Genomic DNA, 25133 nt, shown 5'->3' with positions numbered 1-25133 from the left:
GCTCTCTTGATCCGAAGTGGGCCAAAAGCAGGGGAGACCAGCAATTCCTCCGCCAGCCATTTTTCTAGAGTAGGTAGGAAGTCCGGGTCCGACACAGACTCAGGGATGCCCACCAGACGCAAATTGTTACGTCTGGAGCAGTTCTCCAGATCCTCCATTTTTTCAGCGGCGCTCACTATGGTGCTTTTAAGTTGGCGGAGCTCCTCCTGCACCAAAGTAAGAGAATCCTCCGCGGAGCTCACTCTCTGCTCCACTACCGCCACTCGTGCATTAAAGTCTGATACAAAGGTAGAAAGCGTCGCCAGCGAATCAGTGACCTTATCCAGCCGGGTACCCAGGGCCAAAACCACCGCCTCTGTAAGCCGCGTGACCATGTCTTCACTCGCAGGTTCCATTACCTCAGCCGAGCCCGCCATTGTACCGTCAGCCCCAGGCCCCGATTTCAGCCTCTCACGGTCTTTCTTGCCACTTTTCGTCGCCATCTCCGTATTGCTTTTAAGTATAAATCTGTCCATAGACCCTAAGTCAGCAGTAAACAATCGCTGGGGGAATTCCGATCAGAGAATATGGTTCACAGTGGCCGATGCAGAGGGAGAACTTCAGAGCTCAGGGAAAACATGTCTTCCCTGCACTCTGCATGGCCACGCCCCCTACTTCCTATTTCTAAAGAAGACGGGCGATCTGCGGCCCATACTGGATCTCAGGGCTCTCAACAAATTTTTGGTCTAAGAAAAATTTTGCATGCTGTCTCTGGCATTCCTTTATCCCCTTCTAGATCAGAACAATTGGTTATGTTCTCTAGATCTCAAGGAGGGTTACACTCACATCTCCATTCATCTGGCCTCCTATCAGTACCTCAGATTTCAGGTGGGGAATCTGCATTTTCAGTGCAGAGTGCTACCCAGAAAGTTCTAGGCGGTTTACACTAAAAAGAGCTGGACAATCGGTGAAATACAATAATACAGTAAAAAATACAAATATTTGTAAAATAGAATTTCAATAATAAAACTCTCATTAAGTAATAAACTTATCGAACAAAGTGGTCTTAATTAATTTCTGAAAACAGCAATAGGATAACATAGCTTGCTGAATACATTTACTTAACCAAGATTGTTGCCTACCAGCTTGAAATGCTATGGTCCTATCTAAGAAGGTCTTATATCTACATCCATTAATTTTTGGATAAGCAAATATGTAGAAGTTTCTAGTTTCTCTTGATGGTCTATGCAACACAAAATGAGGAAAAAGGTAAGCTGGAGACAATCCCGATATCAGTTTAAAGCAGATACAAGAAAATTTGAATAATACTCTTGCCTCCAAAAGCAGCCAATGAAGTAAATGATAATATGGACTAATATGGTCGTTCTTTTTTAAACCAAAAATCAATCGAACAGCTGTATTCTGAATTATCCTTAATTTCCTTAGAATTTTTTGGGTGCTCCTAAATAGATGACAATAGTCTAAAATAGATGAAACTAATGCCTGCACCAATAGTCTGAATGATAAAAGATCAAAATATTTTTTTATGGTTCTTAATTTCCACAATGTAAAAAAAACATTTTTGAACCACTAAGTTTGTATGTTCTGCTAGTGTTAAATGTCGGTCTAGTGTCTGGGGGGCTTCTGGGTTCACGGGTTTTATTTTGTGTGTCTGTGAAACCTGAGACTGTCAACTCTACAGAGATAGTCACAGAGCTGTTTTGATTCAAACTTTTAAGGATACTGCAGTGTTCTCCCCAGAAATTTTTTCCAGCCAGGTGGCATGAAAAAGTAGCCGGGTGGGGCGGGATGGGGAAATTTGGTGGTGCGGAAAATTAACCCCCTCTTTTACTAAGGTGCGCTAGCATTTTTAGCGCGCGCAAACCCCTGCGCTACGCAGGAAAACTAACACAGCTCAATGCTGGTGTTAGCGTCTAGCGTGCGTGGCAATTCTTTTTTTTTTTTTTATAAATCTTTATTCATTTTCTTATGTTACAACAAGTGTTTCAAATAAGCTCATTAGAAACTTGAATATACACACTTGATTAACTCACATATTAACATCAAATTTAACATTTCTTTAGAAAATTAATATTATATAAAGTTATAATATTATGCAAGAAATCTAAATTTATATAATTCTTATTGAATATAATAATTCCACACCCCTCCCTCCCTCCCAATCAATAATCTATAAAATCAACTTTATTGTAAACTCATTCAGTTATTGATATAGTATGTAATAATCAGAAATAAAATCCCACCCCATTCCCCTCTAATCAAAAATCTTATCATGGGAAAATTTAATCATTCATTACAGAAATCTGTTAACGGTCCCCAGACTTTTTGAAATTTATTCACATATCCTTTTTGTGTTGCATTGGTGAGTTCCATTTTGTAGATATGGCATACAGAATTCCACCAGAAATTGTAATTTAACCTGTCATGTTTTTTCCAATTATATGTTATTTGTTGTATTGCTATTCCAGTTAAAATAAACAGAAGTTTGTTGTTATTTGATGAAATTTGACTTTTTGCTCTCATAGTTGTTCCAAATAAAATAGTATCATATGTCAAGGCTACCGGATTTTCTAACATCCTATTGATTTGAGGCCAAATTGATTTCCAGAATGATAAGATAAATGGACAATAGAATAAAAGGTGATCTAATGTCCCGATTTCAACATGACAATGCCAGCATCTATTAGACTATCGCAGCTTAGTAAAAAGAGCCCTAAATGTGTACTATTTTTATTAGTTAATTATTATTATTTTCCAGTGCTCAATATGACTTCCTTTTTTAAGGTTTGACACTTGTGCCAGAATATTTATACTAAATTTAAGAAGTATTCAATTCTAGAAGGGAATAATTAGATATTTGCCTTCTTTCAAATGGTATAGAGGTTTAAAAAAGGGAAATGCGTTAATGAAGTCTTTAGGTTCAATCTAGCCATTTATTTCTGCATCAATTTAAACAACAACAACAAAAAAGATAAATATAGCTCATCCAGTCATACAAGAAATGGCTCTACAGTAGGGGTGCCCACACGTTTTGGGCTTGCGAGCTACTTTAAAAATGACCAAGTCAAAATGATCTACCAACAATAAAATTTTAAAAAACACAAAACACACTATAAGCAGAGAAAATGTTAATTATCATTTATATTCCGCTTGTTTTTAAAGAGGTCAAGGGAGATGACTTTATGCAATGTCACCTCAGGAACAACTATACAAAAATAGACAAATATACCCTCCCTTTTTACTAAACCGCGATAGTGTTTTTTCGCGGCAGGAGATGCGCTGAATGCACTGCGCTGCTCTCGATGCTCATAGGCTCCCTGCGCTAAAAAACGCTTTTGCGGTTTAGTAAAAGGGGGCCATAGTGCAAAATATAGACAGCAGATATAAATTCTCAAAACGGACACATTTTGATCACTAAATTGAAAAAAAAAATTTTTTCTTACCTTTTTATCTGGTGATTTCATGAGTCTCTGGTTGCATTTCCTTCTTCTGACTGTAAATCCAATATTTCTTTCTTTCTGCCCTCCCCTTTTCTTTCTGTCCCTCTTTCTTTCTCTCCCCCCCTGCCTGCCTGTCTTTCTTTCTCTCTCTCTCTCTCCCCCTGCCCCCTCTTTATTTCTGCCTTTCTTTCTCTCTCTCTCCCCCTGCCTGCCTTTTTTCCTCTCTCCCCCTGCCTCTCAAGCTATCACGCCGATTTCTCCACTTCCCTGATTCTTTCCCTACCCCTTAAGCCGCAACACATATTTCTCCCTGTTGCTTCCCCGAGCCAGGCCAGGCACATACAAGCGCCATACTCACAAGACTTCACCTCCAATGTCAATTCTAACGTCGAAGAGGAAGTTCCAGGCCAGCCAGGCAGCGATTGGTTGGCCCAGAACTTCCTCTCCGACATAAGAATTGACGTTGGAGATGAAGTCTTGTGAGTCCGGCGCTTGTAAGTGCCTGACCTGGCTCGGGGAGGCAGGAAGAAAAAGATCGCAAAGGCAACGCGATAGACTAACATTACTTTTGCGATCTACTGGTCGATCGCGATCGACCTTTTGGGCACCCCTACTGTTATGGTATCCTGTCCTGACCTGAGGAAAGGGGTTTAGTCCCAAAAAAAGTTCCTTATTTCCATTTCCTATTTTTAAACTTTAATCAATACAGTTACAATACTACTAGATTCTATGTAAAGCAACAAAAAATTTTTTCTACCTTTTGTCGTTTTTGCTTTAATCATCTTCTCTTTGCTCTCTTCTTTCTATTCAGCTTTTGTCTTCGCTCCCTTCCATGCAACATCTGTCCTCTTTGCCCCTTCCACCCAGCCTCTGCCCTCTCTCTCTCTCTACCCCTTTCATCTACTGTCCACCATCTCTCTGCCCCTTGCATCCACTGTCCACCCTCTCTGCCCTTTCCATCCAGTGTCCGCCCTCTCTCTGTTCCATATGGCATCTTCCCTCTTTCTATGTTCCTTCAATAAACTGTATATCCTGTGCCCTTTCTCTCCTTTGTACATGATTCATTTCAGCTTCACCCCCTCCCCTATGCTCTGGCATCTCTCTCTTCTCCTTTCCTTTCTTCCTTCTCACTCTCCCCATGCCCTGGCATCTCTCCCCCTCCATGGTCTGGTAGCTCCTTTCCCTCCCTCCCTTCCATGGTCGGCATCTCTTTCCTCTCCTGTCCCTTCCCTAGTCTTCCTTCTCCCCTCTCACTCTCCAATTGGGTGCAGCAGCAGCAGCACTTTTCTTCCCCTCCTCCCTCCCCAATTGGGTGCTGCAGCAGCAGCACTTCTCTTCCCCTCCCCATTGGGTGCTGCAGCACTTTTTTTCCCCTCCCCCATTAGGTGCAGCAACAGCACTTCTCTTCCCCTTCCCCTCCCCAATTGGGTGCAGCAGCAGCTTTTTCTTCCCAACCCCATTGGGTGTAGCAGCTTTTATCCCAGTACAAGCAGGCAGCCTATTCTCACATACAGGTGACGTCACCGACAGAGCCCGGATGCGGAAGCCTCACAAGCAGACTTGCTTGAAGAAACTAGAAGTTTTGAGTCTACTGCACCGCGCATGCACGAGTGCCTTCCCGCCCAGCGTAGGGCACATCTCCTCAGTTCTCAGTTTTCCGTGGAGCTGAAGAAGTCCGTCTTTGACTCTCTGAGTTTAACTTTGTTACTTCGTGCCTTCTCTACACCGCGGTTTGTGTTCTTTTCTTTACGAATCGCTGTTTTTCTTTTATTTCTTTTCTTTTCTTTATTTTTAAAAAAAAAATTATTTTCTTCCGTTCGCTGCCGGGTCAGGCCGCTCGGCCGCAGCCCAGGGGCTTCAATTTTGTGGTGGCTATTTTTCCTCCTATGTCCCGGCCAGCAATGGGCTTCAAGAAGTGTAGCCAGTGCCAGCGTGCAATTTCCCTCACGGACCCACACCGTTGGTGCCTCAAGTGCCATGGGCCGGACCTTCAACTGAAGTCGTGCAAGCGCTGTGCTACTCTTCAACCTCGAGCCCGTAAACGTCGTCGCATTTTGGTCCAGAAGCTCTTTGGGATGGATTATTCTTCTGATCCCTCGAATTCGAAGGCGGCTTCAACCTCACCTTCGACCGAGATTCCTCCTGTTTCTACTGCTTCGACCTCAAGCCTCATCAGACCTTCTTCATTTGCAACGGCTCTCTTCTCGACGACTCCTGCTGTATCTTACCCTGTATCCTCAGGTCAGATAGATCAGCAGAAAGTTCCAGCGGTGGTGCTTAAGGTGCCTAAGACTTCCAAGTCGAAGCACATTTACACTGCCTCTGTGGAACCTCCAGCCAAAGCAGGTGGTATGGTTTCAGACGTGGATCCATCCTTGCCGGCTTCTTTCCAGACCATGTTGGAAACACCTGAAAACTTGGCTCTTTTCAAAAATCTAACACCTCCTGCTCTTTGGTACCCTGTCCCTCTTTATCTTCCTAGCTCCTTTCCTATAACCCTTCATTGTAGCTCCTTTTCAACCTAACCCTTTAAACCGTGCTGAGCTCTACGCTTGTGTAGATGGCGCGGTATACAAACCTAAGGTTTAGTTTAGTTTAGAAGCAATTCATTCAATTCCTTACTAATATGGGACCGAGACTTCATTCTCTTATCAAGCCTGGGCATTCTGCAGACTCCCACGAGGTCGAGCATCTTCCTTTGCCTTAGTCTGAGCTTGCACACTCTTTTCATGGAGCAGAGTCTCTGTGAGTGTCTGGTCTGGCATCTAAGCATGTGAAGCAAGGAGCAGAATCTTTGCAAGTGCCTCGGCAGGAATCCTTACACTCTATCCAAGGAGCAGAGTCTTTGGGAGTGCATCGAGGTTCCTCCACCAAGCCTCTGGAGCTTCGATCCACAGCCTCCAGTCTTATCCATTCTTTGGTGGCATCGGCTGCTTCTGTCTCCGAGGCGAAGTCTCCTCGATCTTCGAGATCTGCTTCCAAGCACCGTTCTCACCGACGATCGAGACCTTCATCGAGGCATACTTCCAGGCATAGTTCTTCTTCTAAAGAACGTCCCTCTTCAACTAAGCCTCAATCTACTCCTACTTCTACTAGACCGCCGACTCCTCGATTGAGGTATCCACTTCCACACCTCAAGAATGCAGCGGTTTCGATTGCTTCATCCAAGTCTCCATATTCTTTTGATGCCTTTTTTCCTGCCGAAGTTTTATCTTCGACCCAGGCTGCCTCGACGACCTCGAGTCCTCGAAGCAAAACATTGGCAGATCAGCTATCTTTTTCATCTTTTCTTCTGTTGACTTGGCTGTTGACTTGGATCTTCAATTAGATGCTGGTTCCAAATACTCTAAGGAGTATCTCAAAGTCATGCATCTTTCTCAACCTCTGGCAGAGTCATTTAAGCTTCCTCTTCAAAAACTCTTGTCTCAGACTTTTGCCAGATGCCTGGAGACCTCTTATACCATTCCAGCTATTCCAGGCAAATTGGACTCTGGATCTAAAACTCTCCATCGCAAAGGATTTGACAACTCAGTTATCTCACCAAACCCTGCTTGTGGAGTCATCCTTAAAGAGCTCCCAACCTTCCAAGGTTTATGCCACAGTTCCTCCTGGAAGGGAAGGGAAAACTATGAACAAATTCGGACGTCGCATCTATGAAAATTCTATGATGTCCTCTAAAGTCCTTAATTATAATTTTCATTTTATTACTTATTTTGAGTTCCTCATTACTCTTTTGCCTAAATTTTTGAATTATTTGGATACTCAAAAACACTTTGAATTTCAAGAAGTCATCGCTTCTATCACAACTCAGATTACATCTCCTTCAATCATCTTATGATGCCTTTGAGTTGTCTGCCAGGGCGGCTGCTTGTGCTGTAGCAATGCGTCGCCTTGCCTGGCTTTGTACTATTGACATGGATCCTAATCTTCAGAACCGCTTGGCTAATATTCCTTGTGAGGCAATGACCTCTTCGATGAATCTATCGAGGCAGCCACCAAGAAATTGTCTGAACATGAAAAATCCTATGCTTCTATTGTCAGACCTAAGCCAAAGCCAGCTCCTGCCAAGCCTACACGCCCTCCTCCTATTTACCAGAGGCATTTTGCTCTGAGGACGACTCCTTACAATCGCCCTCCTCCAAAGAAACAGCAGCCTCAGTAGCAACTAAAATCTCAACCTTCTGCTGCACCTAAGGCTACTCAGCCTTTTTGACTGTTTGAAAAAGAGCATAACATCCACCGTTCTGACTCTGACTTATCTTCCCCCTATAGGAGGTCGTCTCCATCATTTTTACCACCGATGGACAACAATTACATCCGATCTCTGGGTGCTGTTCATCATCAGGGAAGGATACCCGTTCATTTCACTCAGATTCCACCAGAGCTTCCTCCAAGACTGTATCCTTCCAGTCCATCCCAGACTGCCTTTCTTCTTCAGGAAGCTCAAGCTATGCTTCGTCTCCATGCCATCGAACCAGTTCCTTCCTTGTTCTGAAGAAGACGGGCGATCTGCGACCCATTCTGGATCTCAGGGTTCTTAACAAATTTTTAGTCAAAGAAAAATTTCAAATGTCCCTGGCATCCCTTTATCCCCTTCTATATCAGAACAACTGGTTATGCTCTCTGGATCTCAAGGAGGCCTGAACTCATATTCCCATTCATCCAGACTCCCGTCAATACCTCAAATTTCGGGTGGAGAATCTGCATTATCAATACAGAGTGCTGCTCTTTGGCCTGGCCATCTCCCAGGGTGTTCACCAAGTGCCTGGTAGTGGTAGCAGCAGCTCTAAGGAACCATGGTCTTCAGGTATTTCCCTACCTAAACTGGCTCATCAAAGATTCATCATTTCAGGGGGTTATTGTAGCAACCCAACGGACTACGTGGTTCCTGCAAAGTTTGGGATTCGAAATCAACTTTCCCAAATCCCAACTTCAACCCTCACAGAATCTACAATTCATTAAAGCTGTTCTGGATACTATCCAACTCAGAGCATTCCTCCCGCAACAACGTCTGGAAGCTCTCCAACTCTGTCAAACAGTGTGTTCCCGCTCTTCCATTTCAGCGAGACACATGATGGTATTATTAGATCACATGGCCTCCACAGTACATGTGACTCCTTATGCCAGACTTCACCTCAGAATTCCTCAGTGGACCCTGGCTTCTCAATGGACGCAAGATTGCGACCTACTTTCTCGACACATATCAGTCACTCCTTCTTTGAAGCAGTCTCTCCGTTGATAGATGCTCTCTTCCAAACTCTCCAGAGGCTTGCTTTTTCAAATGCCCCCTCATCAGAAGGTCCTCACGACAGATTCTTCGACCTACACTTGGGCGCTCATCTCGATAGTCTCCGTACACAAGGTCACTGGACCAGTACGGACTGTCAATGTTGCATCAATCTGTTGGAACTCAGAGCGATTTTCAAGGCTCTCAACGCTTTTCAACATCTTCTTCACAATCAGGTAGTCCTCATTCGGACGGACAACTAAGTCACCATGTATTATGTCAACAATAAGGGAGGGACGGGATCTGCCTCCCTTTGTCAAGAAGCTCTGAAGGTTTGGAACTGGGCAATCCACCACAACACCTTCCTCAAAGCTGTCTACATCCAAGGGGCGAAAAATTCCCTGGCGGACAACTTGAGTTGTCTTCTGCAACCTCATGAATGGACACTCCATTCCTCGCCTCTTCATCACATTTTTGCACAATGGGGAACGCCTCAGATAGACCTCTTTGCAGCTCCCCACAACTTGCAAACTGCCTCAGTTCTGCTCCAGGATATAATCTCCTCATCGCCTCGAGGCAGATGCTTTTCTTCTGGAATGGACGAATCTCTTCCTCTATGCATTCCCTTCATTCCCTCTCATTTTCAAGACTCTGGTCAAGTTGAAGAACGATCATGCCACCATGATTCTGATTGCTCCTCGGTGGCCAAGACAACCTTGGTACTCCCTTCTACTTCAACTCAGCAGCAGGGAACCATACCTTCTACCAGTTATTTCTTCTCTGCTTACACAGAGTCAGGGATCTCTGCTTCATCCCAACCTGCAGTCTCTACACCTGACAGCTTGGTACCTCTCAACATGACTCCTCTTCAGTTTTCTCAACCTATAAGAGACATTTTAGAGGCTTTTAGGAAACCTACCACTAGACAATGCTATCACCAAAAATGGACTAGATTTTCTACGTGGTGTTTTTCTCATGATAAGGAGCCTCAACATTCCTCCTTATCTTCTATTTTGGATTACCTTTTGCACTTATCCACTTCTGGCCTCAAGGCTACATCGATCCGAGTCCATCTCAGTGCCATTACAGCTTTTCATCAGCCTATTGAAGGGAAACCCCTCTCTGCTCATCCGGTGGTTTCCAGATTCATGAAAAGACTTTTCAATGTCAAACCTCCTCTCATACCTCCTCCTGTGGTTTGGGACCTCAATGTTGTCCTTGCTCAATTGATGAAGCCTCCATTTGAACCAATTAACAAGGCTCATCTGAAATATCTCACTTGGAAAGTGGTGTTTCTCATTGCTCTCACTTCTGCTCGAAGAATCAGTGGGCTGCAAGCTTTAGTTGCTGATCCACCTTTCACTGTGTTCCATCATGACAAGGTGGTTCTCCGTACTCATTCTAAATTCCTACCTAAAGTGGTTTCGAAATTTCATCTCAACCAATCCATTGTTCTTCCTGTAGTCTTTCCAATGCCTCATTCTCATCCTGGAGAATCAGCTCTTCATACTCTGGACTGTAAACGTGCTTTGGCCTTCTACTTGGAACGCACCAAACAAGTTGGGACATCCGATCTCTAAGCGTACCATCTCCAATGGGATGGCTGCTTGTATCTCATTCTGCTATGCCCAGGCTGGATTACCCCCACACACAGTAGAGTCACAGCCCATAAGGTCAGAGCAATGGCTGCTTCAGTAGCTTTCCTCAGATCTACACCTATTGAGGAAATTTGCAAGGCTGCTACTTGGTCCTGAGCTTGTCCTGTGCCTTAAGTAGATATGAGGAGGTCCAGCTTGGTTTACCTGGACAGGTGGATGTGGTGAAATGAGCAAACATGGAGTAAAAATTCAGCCATTATACTTTTTCACACTGCACCAGGATTTACTAGTTAGAAAAACCTGTTGATAGATAGGGCCTAATCCAAGAGCAGGTAAGAATGTGGTATTAGTGGCTATACATGAATATTGGATAAGCCAGAAAATCATAATCAGAGAGGCAAAGTAAAAAATGGGAATCTTAACATATTGATTTGACACATTTGTTATGTGCTTGAGGGTACAGGAAGGCAGACTGGGACATTAACGTGATTGATAAGCATTATAGCAAATTTACCCCAGATGGCAAAGCTTAAGTTTTATAAGGCTTCTTTGTTCTGAAGAATGCCCAGCCTGGACTAGGCTGGTCCTCAGGGAAGTTATAGGCAGACAGGAGTTGGCCTCTGACCTGGTTGCCTGCATTCCAAGGGGCTCTGATTTTGCAGTCAGAAAGACAAATCGAATCCACATGTGTATCATTATATGTATAAATCCAGAATTAAGTTTTAGTAAGTCAGTAAAACTACACAATAGGAATTTACTTATGTAGCTATAGGTAACAAGTGTAGATTAAAATACATTTTACTTTGATTTCATATATTTGAAATCTGAGGAAATTCTGAGAAGACTACATCTGGTATTTAACCTCTGACCTTAAGCAACTTTTTTCTACTCGGTGAAACTCTGATGGGAGGGGGGTTAATTCCTCCTTCCCTCCTTCTCTTTCTCTAGTTTTAGTTAAACAAAGGAACATTAATTTTTCAGTACTGAGATAGTACCAGGAAGAGATTTTAAAAGCTGTATGTGGGCATTAGTTTGGTGAGTACATTACAATATCTGTCTCTGTATTTCTTTTTATAAAATATGTAAGCTTAATATGAGAATGTAACTTTTTAAGTATAAGAATGTAATTTTTAGGAATGCTTTTGTGACACGCCCATATGAAGGAATAGAAGTCAGCCTTATATGGAAGCAAATAATTTGGATCAGTTAGATTGTAGCGAAGAAATGTCCTCATTTAGGAGATATATTTACATTTTACATTTACATTAGAGATTTTTATTCTGCCTGTGCCTTTCGGTTCTAAGCGGATTACAAAATTGGAAGAGAACTGGACATTTCCAGGAAGTTTACATATCAGGAATATAACAAGTTTACATATCAGGAATATAATATGTTTACATATCAGGTTTAAATCACAGGTAAGGATAGCAGTACATTCAAGTTAAGGAGATTATTACATAGCGCTGAGGAAGAAATATTGGTTACATATGGAGGTTGCTTACATGGCGTTGAGGGATGTTGTAGGAATGATGAATATGAAGGAGTAATTGTGTATGTGTAGGTAGGAGGTTAGAGTGATGGTAGGTGTTTTTTAAATAGAAGCGTTTTGATTTCTTTTCGGAGAACTTTGATGTCTGATGTTTTGGTCAGCAGTTTGGAGACTGTTGGGTCAATTTTCGCTGCCTGTGTCGCTAGAAGGTTATCGTAGAGTTTCTTTCGTCTGGTACCATTGAAAGGGAGGTATGTGAATAGGCTTTGAGCTTTCCTTGTTCTGTGTGTGAGGTTGCGGTATAGGCGGTTGTTTAGGTAACTTGGTGCAGCTCCGTGGGTTACTTTGAATAGAAGACAGTAGAATTTGAATTGTGATCTTGGTTTTATTGGAAGCCAGTGAGAGTCTAAGTAAGCATTTGTGATGTGGTCGAATTTGCTAAGTGAGTAGATGAGTCTGAGGGCTGTGTTCTGAACGGTTTGTAGTTGTTTTATCATGTAGTTTGGGCATGATAGGTAGAGGCTGTTGCAGTAGTCTAAAATACTAAGTACCAGGGATTGGACAATGATTCTGTATTGGTCTCTGTCGAAGAATTTTCTTATTTTTCTAAGGTTTCACATGGTGTAGAAAGCTTTTTAGATGATTTTGTGAATTTGTGTCTGCATTGTACAGCGTCTGTCTAGTTGTATTCCCAGGATTTTGAGAGTGGTCTGTATAGGGTATTTGATTGCATTTATTTCCAGTTCTGTAACGGATTGTAGTTTTTCCTTCTCTAGTAATAGGAATTTTGTTTTATCCGCGTTTAGCTTCAGCTTATGGTTGGTCATCCAGTTTTCTACTGTTACCAGTGTTGTTTTCAGGCGTTCTGTGGAGCTGGGGTCTTGGATGTCGAAGGGAAGGAGGAAGGTTATGTCGTCCGCATAACTGAATGAGGTTATATTTAGGGTATCTAGGGTTGTGCCTAAGGAAGCTATGAAGAGGTTGAATAGTATGGGCGATAATTGTGATCCTTGTGGTACTCCGCAGGGGTTGGACCATGAGTCTGATATAAGCTTTTTGACTTAACTCTGTATGTTCTTGTTTTAAGGAAACCTTGAAACCAGTTATGAACTCTACCTGAAATTCCTATGGCGTCTAGCATCTGGAGTAGTATGGGGTGGTCTACTAGATCGAAAGCTGCTGAAAGATCAAGTTGGATGATTAGTAGTTTGTTTCCTTTGCTGAGCTGTTGTCGGGCTATATCAATTAAGGATACCAGTAGTGTTTCTGTGCTATGATTAGTTCTGAATCCTGATTGCGATGGGTGAAGAATGCGGTGGTCCTCTAGGTAGTTGGAGAGATATTGTGCTACCAGACCTTCTATTAGTTTAACGTATAGTGGGATAGAAGCGATTGGTCTATAATTTGTTGGATTGTCTATTGGTCCTTTGAGGTCTTTCGGTATTGGAGTAATTATAATTTTGCCTAGTTCTGTTGGGAACTGACCTTCATTGAGAGTGGTTTGCAACCATAATGTGAGATTAGCTTTGAATTTTGTGGATGCTGTAGCTAGTAGGTAAGATGGACAGTTGTTCAAATCGCATGAGGATTTGCTGTATTTTTTGTAAAGTCAATCTAGGTCTGACCATTGTATTGTTGGGAAGTTGGTCCAGATCCTATCTGCCGAGATGGCATCGTCTGTTGTGGAATTTATTAGTATTTCTTCTATGTTGTTTTGTGAGTTATTGAATGTGGATCTGATTGTGATGATTTTGTGTTTGAAGTGATCCGCTAATTGGTGAGCTGTTGGAGGCTGGTTTCCTTGGATGGCTAGGAAAGGGTTGGTATCAGTGAGATTTCGTACCAGGTTGAAAAGTTTTTTTGTGTCTGGTTTCTCGGTGCCAATGAGTTTGGAATAGTATTCTTTCCGTTTTTCCTTCAGTTTGATTTTATATTGTTTGATTTGGATTCTCCATTCTGTTTTGGTGTTGTCTTGTTTCTGTTTTTTCCATGACCTTTCTAGTTGTCTGCATTGCCTTTTTAGGTGTAGGAGCTCGGTGTCAAACCATTTGTCAGATGGCCTACATATTTTATTTTTTGTTTTTATTGGAGCTAGATTATTCAAGGTAGATTCACTTAGGGACCGCCAGCTGTTTATGAATTCTATAGGGTTATTGGATTCTAATGCGGGGTCTACTGTGTCCCAGAATTTGGTTGGTTCAATTTTCTGTCTAGTCTTGATGCTTGTTTTTTGTGGAGTGGGTTTGTTTTTACTTTGCCTCCAGTTGATATAGAAGGTATATATGTAATGGTTTGACCAGAGGGTAGGATGCCAAGAGCCCTTGGTGATGTGGATGTTTTGTGTGTTGAGGTCGAGAGACGCGTACGCAGCAATGTCAAGCTGATGACCCTTTTCGTGTGTGGGTTCAGGGTTGAGGATTTGGTAAGATAGGGAATTGAGGTATGATATAAATTCCGCTACTTGTTTGGAGGAGTGGTCTTCTAGGTGGAGATTTATGTCTCCTAGGATCAGGTTATGTGTGGAGGAGAGGGAATTCTGGAATATGAATTCTTCGAGTTCTTGTTTTGAGGTGTTCCAGTTTCCTGGTGTAACGTAGCAGAGAAGGCAGTTCAGGTTTCCTGTGAGCGTGTTGTCGGAGAGTTGGCAAGCTAGCAAGTCTAGGTGAGGGGTGGAATGCTTGGCTAGGATTTTAATGTTGAGATTGTTTTTTACTATGATTGCTAGGCCTCCTCCTCTTCTGTTTTCTCGACATACTAGCTCTAGTTTGTATCCTTTGGGGCAGAATTCAGTAATGTGTGGGTCTGCGTCGGAAGTGAGCCAGGTTTCGGTTAAGAAGAGGCAGCTTAAATTATCTTTAATCAGCCAGTCCTTGATTAGTTCAGTTTTTGGGCTGATAGATCTATATATATGGATGTGTAACTGGTAAAACGTTGGAATTTGTTACTAGCAAGGCCAGCTTTTGGCTTCTGTAATAATTCTCATGATGCAATTACCTTATGATTAACCATACCTGATAATGAATAAATAATAATTTTCTTTTGGAAAACATTTGCATCATTTTTCATTATTCATTTTTACAAACCTAGAGTAGCCACGAGTACGCTTGTGTGCAATTACCCTGGACAGTCCTCGGTTCATACTTTCACTTCTCACTATTGTCTGGATGTTTTCTCCAGACGGGATGGCCAGTTTGGCCAGACAGTATTACAAAATTTATTTTCCTAAATTGCCAACACTCCCACCATCCCATTCTGGTTAGATTGGAGGTCACCCATATGTGAGAATAGGCTGCTTGCTTGTACTGGGATAATCCCAGTAAACATCAAGTTACCACCTGAATTGGAGAAATTCAACACACAAGTACTGGGATAAAGCACAGTTACTTACCGTAACAGGTGTTATCCAGGGACAGCAGGCAGCTATTCTCACAACCCACCCACCTCCCCTGGTTGGCTTCTCTGCTAGCTATCTGAACTGAGGAGATGCGCCCTACGCTGGGCGGGAAGGCACTCATGCATGCGCGGTGTGGTCAACTCGAAACTTCTAGTTTCTACAAGCAAGTCTGCTTGCGAGGCTTCCACATCCGGGCTCCCTCAGTGACATCACCCATATGTGAGAATAGCTGCCTGCTGTCCCTGGATAACACCTGTTACGGTAAGTAACTGTGCTTTCTCTTCCCCCTCCCCCTAAAACAATTGGGTGCAGCAGCAACATTTCTCTTCCCTTCCTCCTCTCCCCAAAAAATGGGTGCAGCAGCAGAACATTTCTCTTCCCCCTGCCCTCCCCCATTCGGTGCAGCAGCATTTCTCTTCCCATCCATCCCATCTCACATACCCGTCAGCAGAGTCACTAGGCAAATTGTAAGTTTCCCTCCATCGCTGAGCTAACTACCATAGGTCAGCGATGGAGAGAAGCTTACAACTTGCTGCTCTTCCTTGCTTTGGGCCTTCCTCGTTGCTGTGTCCTGCGTTCGGGGAAACAGAAAGTAGGCAGGACCCGGCAGCCAGGAAGGCCCGAAGCAAGGAAGAGCAGCAAGGCAAGTTTTAACTCCCGCATGCTCCGGGGCTCTAATGGTATCACTGTCCGTGCCGGCTTCCCTTCTCCTCCCTACTCCCCCCCCCCCCCCTCCAGGACTTCCCTCCGTCGCTGATCTATCTCCCGCATGCTCCGGGGCTCTAATGGTACCACTGTCAGTGCAGCTTCCCTTCTCTACCCCCCAGGACGTAACTTCCGGTTAAGGAGGGAAGAGAAGAGAAGCCGGCACGGACAGTGGTACCTTTAGAGCCCCAGAGCACGGGTTCAAGACACTTGCTGCCAGTTTTGGTGGGATTTTTTTTTAAAGTCAGGCGGGAACTTTTGGTGGCTGAACACTGATACTCAGTAAGAATTTCTTTAAGTATATTATAATGCTTTGTGCATATTCAGAAATTGCTGTAAGCAAATATATAATTCTGTAAAACTTTTCTTTAAGCTTGTTATCTATAAAAGCTAAGAAGGTCTTTGTTAAGGGAAAGCCACTCCCCTACCTTGTATGAAATGCCTTATATTGTAGGAGGAATATTTTAGCCAATCATATGAAGGTAGGGACAAAATGTATATAAGTGACAGAATTGCTACGGCATATTGGAATTCTTCCCTTTAGCAAGGTGGCATTACACTGTTGTGGAAAGAGTTCCCATTGTACAAATGCAATCATATTTACGAGCCTCTGATGTAAGATTATGTTATTAAATGACTATGAATAAATTAATTTTAATTGGTGATCATTTGTTTGTCCACTTACTAAATAACAATGGGGCTATAATGATTAGAAAAAAAAAACACTGAAATTCATGTTGGATACTGGGTATGGCAGGTGGCAATGAAAGCGTTAAAGGAATAAGTACAATTGGAAAAATCTGTGGTTTCCTAAACACTACTTATTTTGCTGAATATTTAATCCAGGGGTGGGTTAGTGAAGTTGTGCATTGGCTACCAGGCAGCCAAAGCATAACTCTTTTGAATACTGGCCCAAAAATTAAAAAGAAGTTTGATATAGGCAAACAGTTCCTAACTCATAAAAATTATCTAGGTCTAACAATAATAGATTTTTAAATTTACTTACAGCTCTTCAGGCTACTTTGCTAATACGGCATCCTGAAACTGGAAAAATGCTTGTAAATTTTGATCCCAAAATTTTAGAAATAGTACGTGAGACTAAATGTATGATAAAGATGGGTCTGGATGTCCCAGAGCAAGCAAAGAAATTGGTTAAAACAGAAAATAACTTGAAGGCAACCAGACTTCGTTTACAGGTAGGTGATAACTAATAATTTTAGTTTCTTTTATTGTACATACTTCTCTATTTGTATTAACTAGACATGTTATGATAAAGGATTTAAAAAATGATAATCTTTCAGTTACACCTACTCCGGATTCTGTATATATAGTGATTTATCCCTTCCCATGAATTGGACTTGCAGAGTGAGAATACATATATCTTTGAGCACCTCCTCTATAGAGGCAGAGCCCTAGTCCACACCAGGTTTTTTTTTTTCTGAAAGCAAACTGTGCAGTGGTGTTCTGATATGCTCTGCTTAGCTTTTTTTGCTTTCTTACATTTATAGTTTGTTTTTGCTGAGGCTTCGGTGTCCTGAGACCCCATTCTTGGAGATTCTCTGCCTGGGAAAGGATGCAGACCTGCTGTGCTGGTCTGCAGTTCTGCAGGGCAAGCCTTTGGGTGGGCTAAAATCATCTTAGTACCTGAAGATTGGAGGGTGACCAATGTTACGCCGATTTTTAAAAAGGGCTCCAGGGGAGATCCAGGAAATTACAGACTGGTAAGCCTTACTTCGGTGCAGGGCAAAATGGTAGAAACGATTATAAAAAAAATAAAATTGTGGAACACGTAGACAAACATGATTTAATGAGACGAAGTCAGCATTGGTTCAGCTGAGGGAGATCTTGCCTCACAGATTTGCTTGACTTCTTTGAAGGTGTGAATAAACATGTGAATAAAGGTGACCAAGTTGATATAGTATATCTAGATTTTCAGAAAGCTTTTGATAAAGTTTCTCACGAGAGGCTCCTGAGAAAATTAAAGAGTCATGGGATAGGTGGCAAAGTTCAGTTGTGAATAAGGAATTGGTTATCAGATAGAAAACAGAGAGTAGGGTTAAATGGTCATTTTTCTCAATGGAGGAGAGTAAACAGTGGAGTGCCGCTGGGGTATGTACTGGGACCAGTGCTATTTAACTTATTTATAAATGATCTGGAAATTGGAACGATGAGTGAGGTGATTAAATTTTCAGATGACACTAAACTATTCAAAGTTGATAAAACGCATGTGGATTGTGAAAAATTGTAGACGGACATTAGGAAATTGGAAGACTGGGTAGATGAAATTTAATGTGGACAAATGCAGTGATGCACATTGGGAAGAATAACCTGAATCACAGTTACCGGACACTAGGTTCCACCTTGGGGGTTAGCGCCCAAGAAAAGGATCTGGGTATCATTGTAGACAATACAATGAAACCTTCCGCCCGGGGGCTCACGTGATGACAGCGTGCTGACCAGATGTCTTTAGCTCGAGCTCCGCTCTACCTCTTCAAATCTACCCCTAAAACCGCGCTTGTCAGCAAGTTTCACACTGAAAAATCGTTTTGATCTCATCGGGTTCTCTCCTGCTCCTATTTGGGAGCCCCGTTGGAGTGCAGATTAGCTCCTTTCGGCAGGTATGCCGATTAAATCCACGAGGCCCGGTAAGGAAAATCTTGCGAAGCCTCTCAATATAGCGGCCTCTAGTCCGATATCTTCTGCTCAGCTCCAACACGATGCGGATATGCAGGTTTCCGTCTGCCACCTGTCCAAGCTGTTGGACGAGAAGTTGTCCAAGCTACACACAGTTTTGGAGGAGGTGAAGGATAGTATTGTGGGTCATGCCATGCGGATCCAGCAGGCAGAGGAACGTATCTCGGCACACGAGGATCGGGTAGTAACATCGGACAATCGCATAGCCGCGTTGGAGACACAAATTAAGCAGCTAGAAGACCGGGCTGAAGAGGCGGAAAACCTCAGCCGCCAAAACCTGCGGCTTATTGGACTGCCGGAAACTGTCCGTGAATTGGAGCTTGGAGACCTGATGGCCACGTGGTTGCCTCAAACCCTCGGACTTACATCCTCCTTGGGCCCAGTGCAGGTGGAATGGGTTCATCGCATTGGGGCCCCACGTGCAGAGGAAGCCCGACCACGGCCGGTCATAGCCCGTTTCCTAAACTATGCAGTTAAAGCCCGCATCTTAGAGGCTTACCGGAAAGTTCGATCTCTGTTATACCAGGGTACCAAGCTATTGCTCTTCCAATATTTTTCCATCAAGCTTTCAGAGCGGTGGCGGGCTCTGGCACCTTACTGCACTCAGCTTCATGCCAGGGGGATAAAATTTACTCTCCAGTACCCTGCTAAAGTGTGCATCAATCACAACAATGGTACGGTCACGATGGACACCCCAGAAGAGCTCTGCTCCTACCTGGTGGGGTTGCCGGCCCCTTGAGTGGCTTGTGACACTGCAGGCCTGGATGGGCTTGGTCCTCGAGATCCAGGGAGGAAGCTGGTTCTCCTTCTACCACTAGTGACATTGGGCTCCTTTGGGACTTGTTTACAGCCCCGTGGAGTGTAAGGGGCCCCGCGTATGTCTTAATCATGGAGAACACAAGGAGTCCTTGCCATTTGCCCCTGGGCCCTTCACTATCATCTGGATAATTTCCCACTTCCTGGATTCGATGAGACCCATCATCTTCATCCAGCTCTGTTCTTGGACTGCAGCAGGTCGACTTCTTCTTTTGGACTGGAGCCTGGTGGTGCGCCCTTTTTGGGCATTACTCCCATCTCTATTGTTCCTGGAGAGTATCTACCTATCTTTTTGTGTGTGTGCTGACAGCATGGACATCTTGCTGGACATTGTTTTCATAAGGGGAGGGGGAGGGACTCGGGGTATTTGCTACGTTTTAGGTTTTCAGGGAAGTTTGAGCACTTGGTGGATGGATCATTTTTGGGGGGCAGGATGGGATGGGCAGGGGTGGGAGGGAGGGAGTCGGGTGGGGTATGTATGGGATTGTGTGAATGGAGACTCGAGAGCACAGGCTTCTGAATTGAAGGCCAGATTATTTTTGGCGGGCTGCTTCACGGCTGTCTTTTGGGGCTCAGTGAGTGGATCCTTTTTGCACATCTGGAGGGGGGCCTAGCTGGGGGGCCTTTTTTCCCTCTACTCTATAGCAGATCGTTACTACACATGTTGTTACTAGACAGGTAGATTATAGTTAATTTGAAATTCTCCACCCTCAATGTGGATGGGATCCACTCCCCGAGCAAAAGGAAGAAAATACTTTCCTGGTTTCGTAAGGAATATATTGACATTGCCTTCATACAGGAGACACATCTCACGACAGTGGAACATGAGAAACTCCGGAGAGATTGGGTGGGTGAGATGTATTATTCTTCTTATAGTAGTCGCCAACGGGGGGTCCATAAACAACTTCCGTTTCAAATGCATAAGGTTATCCAGGATAGGGAGGGCCGATATGTCCTGGTACTGGGGGAGATTTGGGGAAAGAATTTCTTGCTTTGTAATGTATATGCCCCTATTATTTACAGTCATCGCTTCTTTTCAGGAATGATGTCTCGGCTGGCACAGTACCCGGGCTACCAACTCATCCTGGGAGGGGACTTTAATATCACGGCGGATCCCACACAAGATTGCGCTCCCACAAAGCGCTTCCCTAAGGATCAAATGGGTAAAGGGGTTAACTTTCTGACTACGCAGCTGGGGCTTCTGGATATCTGGCGCTTGCTCCATCCCACGGAACACACCTATACCTTCTATTCTAACCCTCATAATCTTTACACACGTCTTGATTATTTCTTGCTCTCCCCATCTCTATTGCCTATAGTAGCTGCAGCAGAAATACTGGAAGTTCCTTTATCTGATCATTCCCCTGTGGTACTCTCGCTTCAAATTATCACTGACCCTCTCGATTGGACTTGGCGTTTCCTGGGATACCTCTTTAAAGACCTTGCTTTTCACCAGTATCTGCGAGATAAGTGGCTAGATTATTATAGTACTAACTATGCCCCCGATCTTGATCCAGGTCTTTTCTGGGAAGCTTCCAAGGCGATGCTGCGCGGTTTCGTTATAGCCTATGTCGCTGGGAAAAGAAAGAAACAAGCTACAGCAGTTACGGAAGCGCCACCAGGGGACCTTGTTGGATGCGGATCGTATCTGAATACGTACTCTTCGACACCAGATAGATGCAATTCTTACACAGCGGGCGGAGTGCGAGCTGTATTTCCGTTGATTTAACCTTCATCGTTGGGGGGGGGGGAAAAGCTGGTAGGTTATTGGCTTGCCTAGTCCGTCCCTATCGCAAACGTCAGGTCATTACGGCTATCACCGATCCACAGGGTCACACTTATACATCCGAACCTCATATCCATCACCAATTTGTGACTTATTACAAAGCTCTCTATGCCCATAAGCCTTCTGAAGATACCGATAGGGAGGCTTTTTCAGAATGTCCTCCTCCCTGAGCTCACTCCAGCCCAGATTCAAGCTCTGAACGCTCCCATTGACTGCTTTGAGGTGGAGATGGGTATTAAGGAGCTTAAATTAACTAATCTCCAGGGCCTGATGGCTATGAATCTGAATATTATAAAATTTTGTCCGACATCATTTCCACCTCTTTGGCGGCAGCTTATAACTCTTTACACTCACAGAAAAGTGTGGACCTGCTACAATTTGGCCCATGTTGTTTTATTGCCTAAGCCGGGCAAGGACCCCTCTCAGGTGTGATCTTACCGACCCATATCACTTCTCAATCAAGACGCAAAATTGCTTGCAGTGTTGCTCGCAAAGCGTCTGAACGCCTTCCTACACTTTCTTATTCATGAGGATCAGGTGGGGTTTGTACCTGGCAGATATGCCTCTATGAATCTTACAAGGGCATTGATGGCCATCTATTCTTGCAGGGGGGGGGTGACAATCAGGCGGCTATTGTGGGCCTTGACATTGAGAAGGCGTTCGATAGCATTTCTTGGTCTTATCTTTTTTGGGTCATGGGTCAATATGGGTTGGAGGGTACCTTTATAGAATGGGTGCGTAGCCTTTATTTTTTGCCCCAGGCTAGGCTCCTCATTAATGGCCACCTTACTTCACTATTTCCACTTGAATGCGGCACTCGGAACGAGGCACTCGGCAGGGGTGCCCGCTGTCCCCGCTTCTTTTTCTACTGGCTATCGAACCCTTGGTGGTTAAGATACATTCCGACCCTATCATTCTAGGCATCAAGGTTGAAGCTAGAGAAAGTCGCATTAATCTCTTTGCAGACAATATTTTATTATATTTGGAACAAGTCCATCTACACTTACCTGTGGCTCTCTCTATTGTCTGAGACTTTGGAACTGTATCGGGCCTTCAGGTTAACTGTGCTAAATCGGAACTACTACCTCTGGCTTCTCACAGGCATGAGCACTGGCATGATGCTCTTCCGATAGCCCCGGTTCAAAAACCGATGCGATATCTTGGATTCTATCTGAGTACCCAACCTCATCTCCTCTATCAATATAATGTTATACATCACATTGAGGCTATAAGTAAGCTTTGTGGGAAGTGGAAGGATTTGCCGCTTTCCCTTTGGGGCAGGGTGGCGTTATTCAAAATGGTCTTACTGCCGAAACTTTTATATCCACTTCAAACGATCCCTTTGTGGATCACGAATAGAGACGTACAGGCCTTTAAATCTCTCCTTATTTCCTTTCTGTGGCGTAACAAAAGGGCCCAAATTAGCTTTGCAACCCTATCCTTGGACAAACGGCAGGGTGACCTGAATCTCCCTGATATTCGCATTTACAATGTTGCTTCTCTGATGCGTTTTGTCCATGAGGGCATCTCAGGCCATTATAGGTACTCTCCCACAGGCTGGTTCACTGAATGGTGTGCACCTCATTCCTTTGTCTCTTTGCTACATGTGCATCCCTGGTCTTCACCAGGGGGGGATTTTCGATTCCATTTTTTGAAACCTCTTCGCCAGGCCTGGTGGTGGTGGCGGAGAAAGCAGCTACGTACCCCTCAGGCATCCCGTTCTTGCCCCTGGTGGGTAATGTAGAATTCCCCCCGGGGATGGGTACATCAGGGTTTCAACTGTGGGAGTTCTGGGGCTGTGTCAGCCTGAGGCATCTTTCTGACGAGGGCACGGGGACTTTCCCCACTTTTACACAATTACAGTCCTGTTGGGAGCTCCCTACCACTCACTTTTGGGCTTACTTGCAAGCAAGGCATTATCATCTTTTCTTATCCCGTAGGTGGGGCAAGCAGTGGTATTTCGGAAGGCTGGATGTCCATTTGGCTTTGCTACCCTTTCAGATGAATACCTTAGCCACTCCTCTCCCCCTTGAAGTCCTGTCCCCACCCTGAAAGCCTGATGCCCCTCCCGACGTCCGATTCACCCCCCCCCCCCCCGCAGGACCGCTCACACCCCCACCCCGAAGGACCGCTCGCACCCGCACCCTGAAGAACCACTCGCACTCCCACAGCCTCCCCCCCCCATCATGGAGAAGCTCCTACCGTTGTCCTGCTGCTTCCTCTGCCGGCGGTCCCGGCCCTTCTGTGAGCCCTGCGTCTGCGCTGCTTCCTCTTCCGGCAGTCCCGCCCCTTCTGTGAGCCCTGCGTCCGCGCTGCTTCCTCTTCCGGCGGTCCCGCCCTTTCTCTGAAGTCTGTACTTTGACACTCTGCGTTGAACTTTGTTCGCTTCATGCCTTCTCTCACCTTGGTTTGTGTTCTTTTTAGTCACGAATCGCTGTGTTACTTTCTTTGTTTTCTATTTTAAAAATAAAAGAAGATTTTATTTTATTTTTCTTCGTCGACTAACTGGCGAGGCAGGCCATGCGGCTGCAGCCTGCGGGCTTCTACTTTGCAGCAGCTATCTTCCCTCCTATGTTCTGGCCAGTCATGGGCTTCAAGAAATGTAGCCAGTGCCAGCGTGCGATTTCCCTCACAGACTCACACCACTGGTATCTTAAGTGCCTCGGGCCTGACCATAATCCTAAGTCGTGCGAGTGCTGTGCTACTCTTCAACCTCAAGCCCTTAAACGTCGTCGGGTTTTGGTGGAAAAACTCTTCAGGATGGATTCTTCAGTGACACTCTCAACCTCCAGTGCTGCCTTGGTCCCACCTTCAACCGCGAGTCCTCCTGCTTCCATGACTCCGACCTCGAGTCTCATTAGACCTTCCTCGTTTAGATCGTCTTTAGCCTCGAGTAGCTTTTTTTTTTTTTTTTTTTTTTTTATAAATTTTCACATTATTTAACAAGCATATCATCTTGTACAGAAAGTGTAATTAAGATAACATAATATTAAAATTACTTTCCATCCAGAAAATAAATCAAATTATAATAGGAAATTATTTCTCTACTTAATCACACACTAGTCCTCCAAATTAGGATCCATGATTAAAAACATAGGAGTGATTGAACTATCTAATAATTAACAAGAAAGCTCATTATCTGATGCTGAAATAAAGCTAAATTATTACTTGGACTTAGATATTATTCCATTTCAAGGCGCTTATTGGAGAGGAAGGCCGTCAAATGAGACGGTTCAAAGAACACATATTTTAAAGTATGATACCTCACTACACATTTACAAGGATATCTAAGGATAAATAAACCTCCAATTTGAGTCACACCTGGTTTTAATAATAGAAATTCCCTTCTTCTTTTTTGAGTCTCCCTAGAGACATCAGGAAAAATTTGAATATGGAAACCCAGGAAGTCTCTGGATCTATTTTTAAAGAAAAGTTTAAGAATCCAATCTTTGTCTGGAGCCAAAGCCACAGACAATAAGAGAGTGGCTGAAATAGCCACTTCTCTATCTGATTGTTCCAATAAAGCAGAAACGTCCAGGGAACTTTCCTGAGTTTTTCCAACACCTTCTTTCTTCTGAGAATCCTGAGTCTTTGTAGGTAGATAGTACACTCTTGACAAAGGTGGTAAATAATTCTCAGGAATTTTAAGTATTTCCAGAAAGTAACGCTTTATCATTTCACTTGGGGAAATTGACGGAACCCTTGGAAAGTTAATTAAGCGTAAATTATTAATGCGGCTATTGTTTTCAAGTATTTCCAATTTTCTCCTTATAATCAGATTATCCTTTACAAATATATCATGATGGCTTCCAATCATTTTTATTTCCTTCTTTTCTTCTTGCATGTCTGATTTCAATAATACAATATCCTCTTTCAAAGTTTTTATTTCTTCTTTCTGGTCTTTCAATTCTTTATCTAAATTTTTAATTTGAGGATTCAAGGAATTTTCCAATGCCAATACTAATTCCCAAAGTGAATCTAGTG

At 43.8% G+C, this 25133-nt stretch overlaps 1 protein-coding gene across 1 annotated transcript in view; it reads left to right on the top strand.

Annotated features, from left to right (window-relative positions):
* The window catches only part of DNAH8 (dynein axonemal heavy chain 8), a 1666792-nt gene that overhangs the window by 646175 nt on the left and 995484 nt on the right, over window positions 1-25133 (top strand). Inside the window, 1 exon segment of the mRNA XM_033937418.1 lies at window positions 16862-17049. Within this exon segment, the coding sequence (XP_033793309.1) occupies window positions 16862-17049 (188 nt within the window).

This window comes from Geotrypetes seraphini, chromosome 3 (genome assembly GCF_902459505.1).
Source record: "Geotrypetes seraphini chromosome 3, aGeoSer1.1, whole genome shotgun sequence".
NCBI lineage: Eukaryota > Metazoa > Chordata > Amphibia > Gymnophiona > Dermophiidae > Geotrypetes > Geotrypetes seraphini.
The sequence above is the reverse complement of the archived record's forward strand: the minus strand, read 5'-3'. Positions and strand labels throughout refer to the sequence as shown.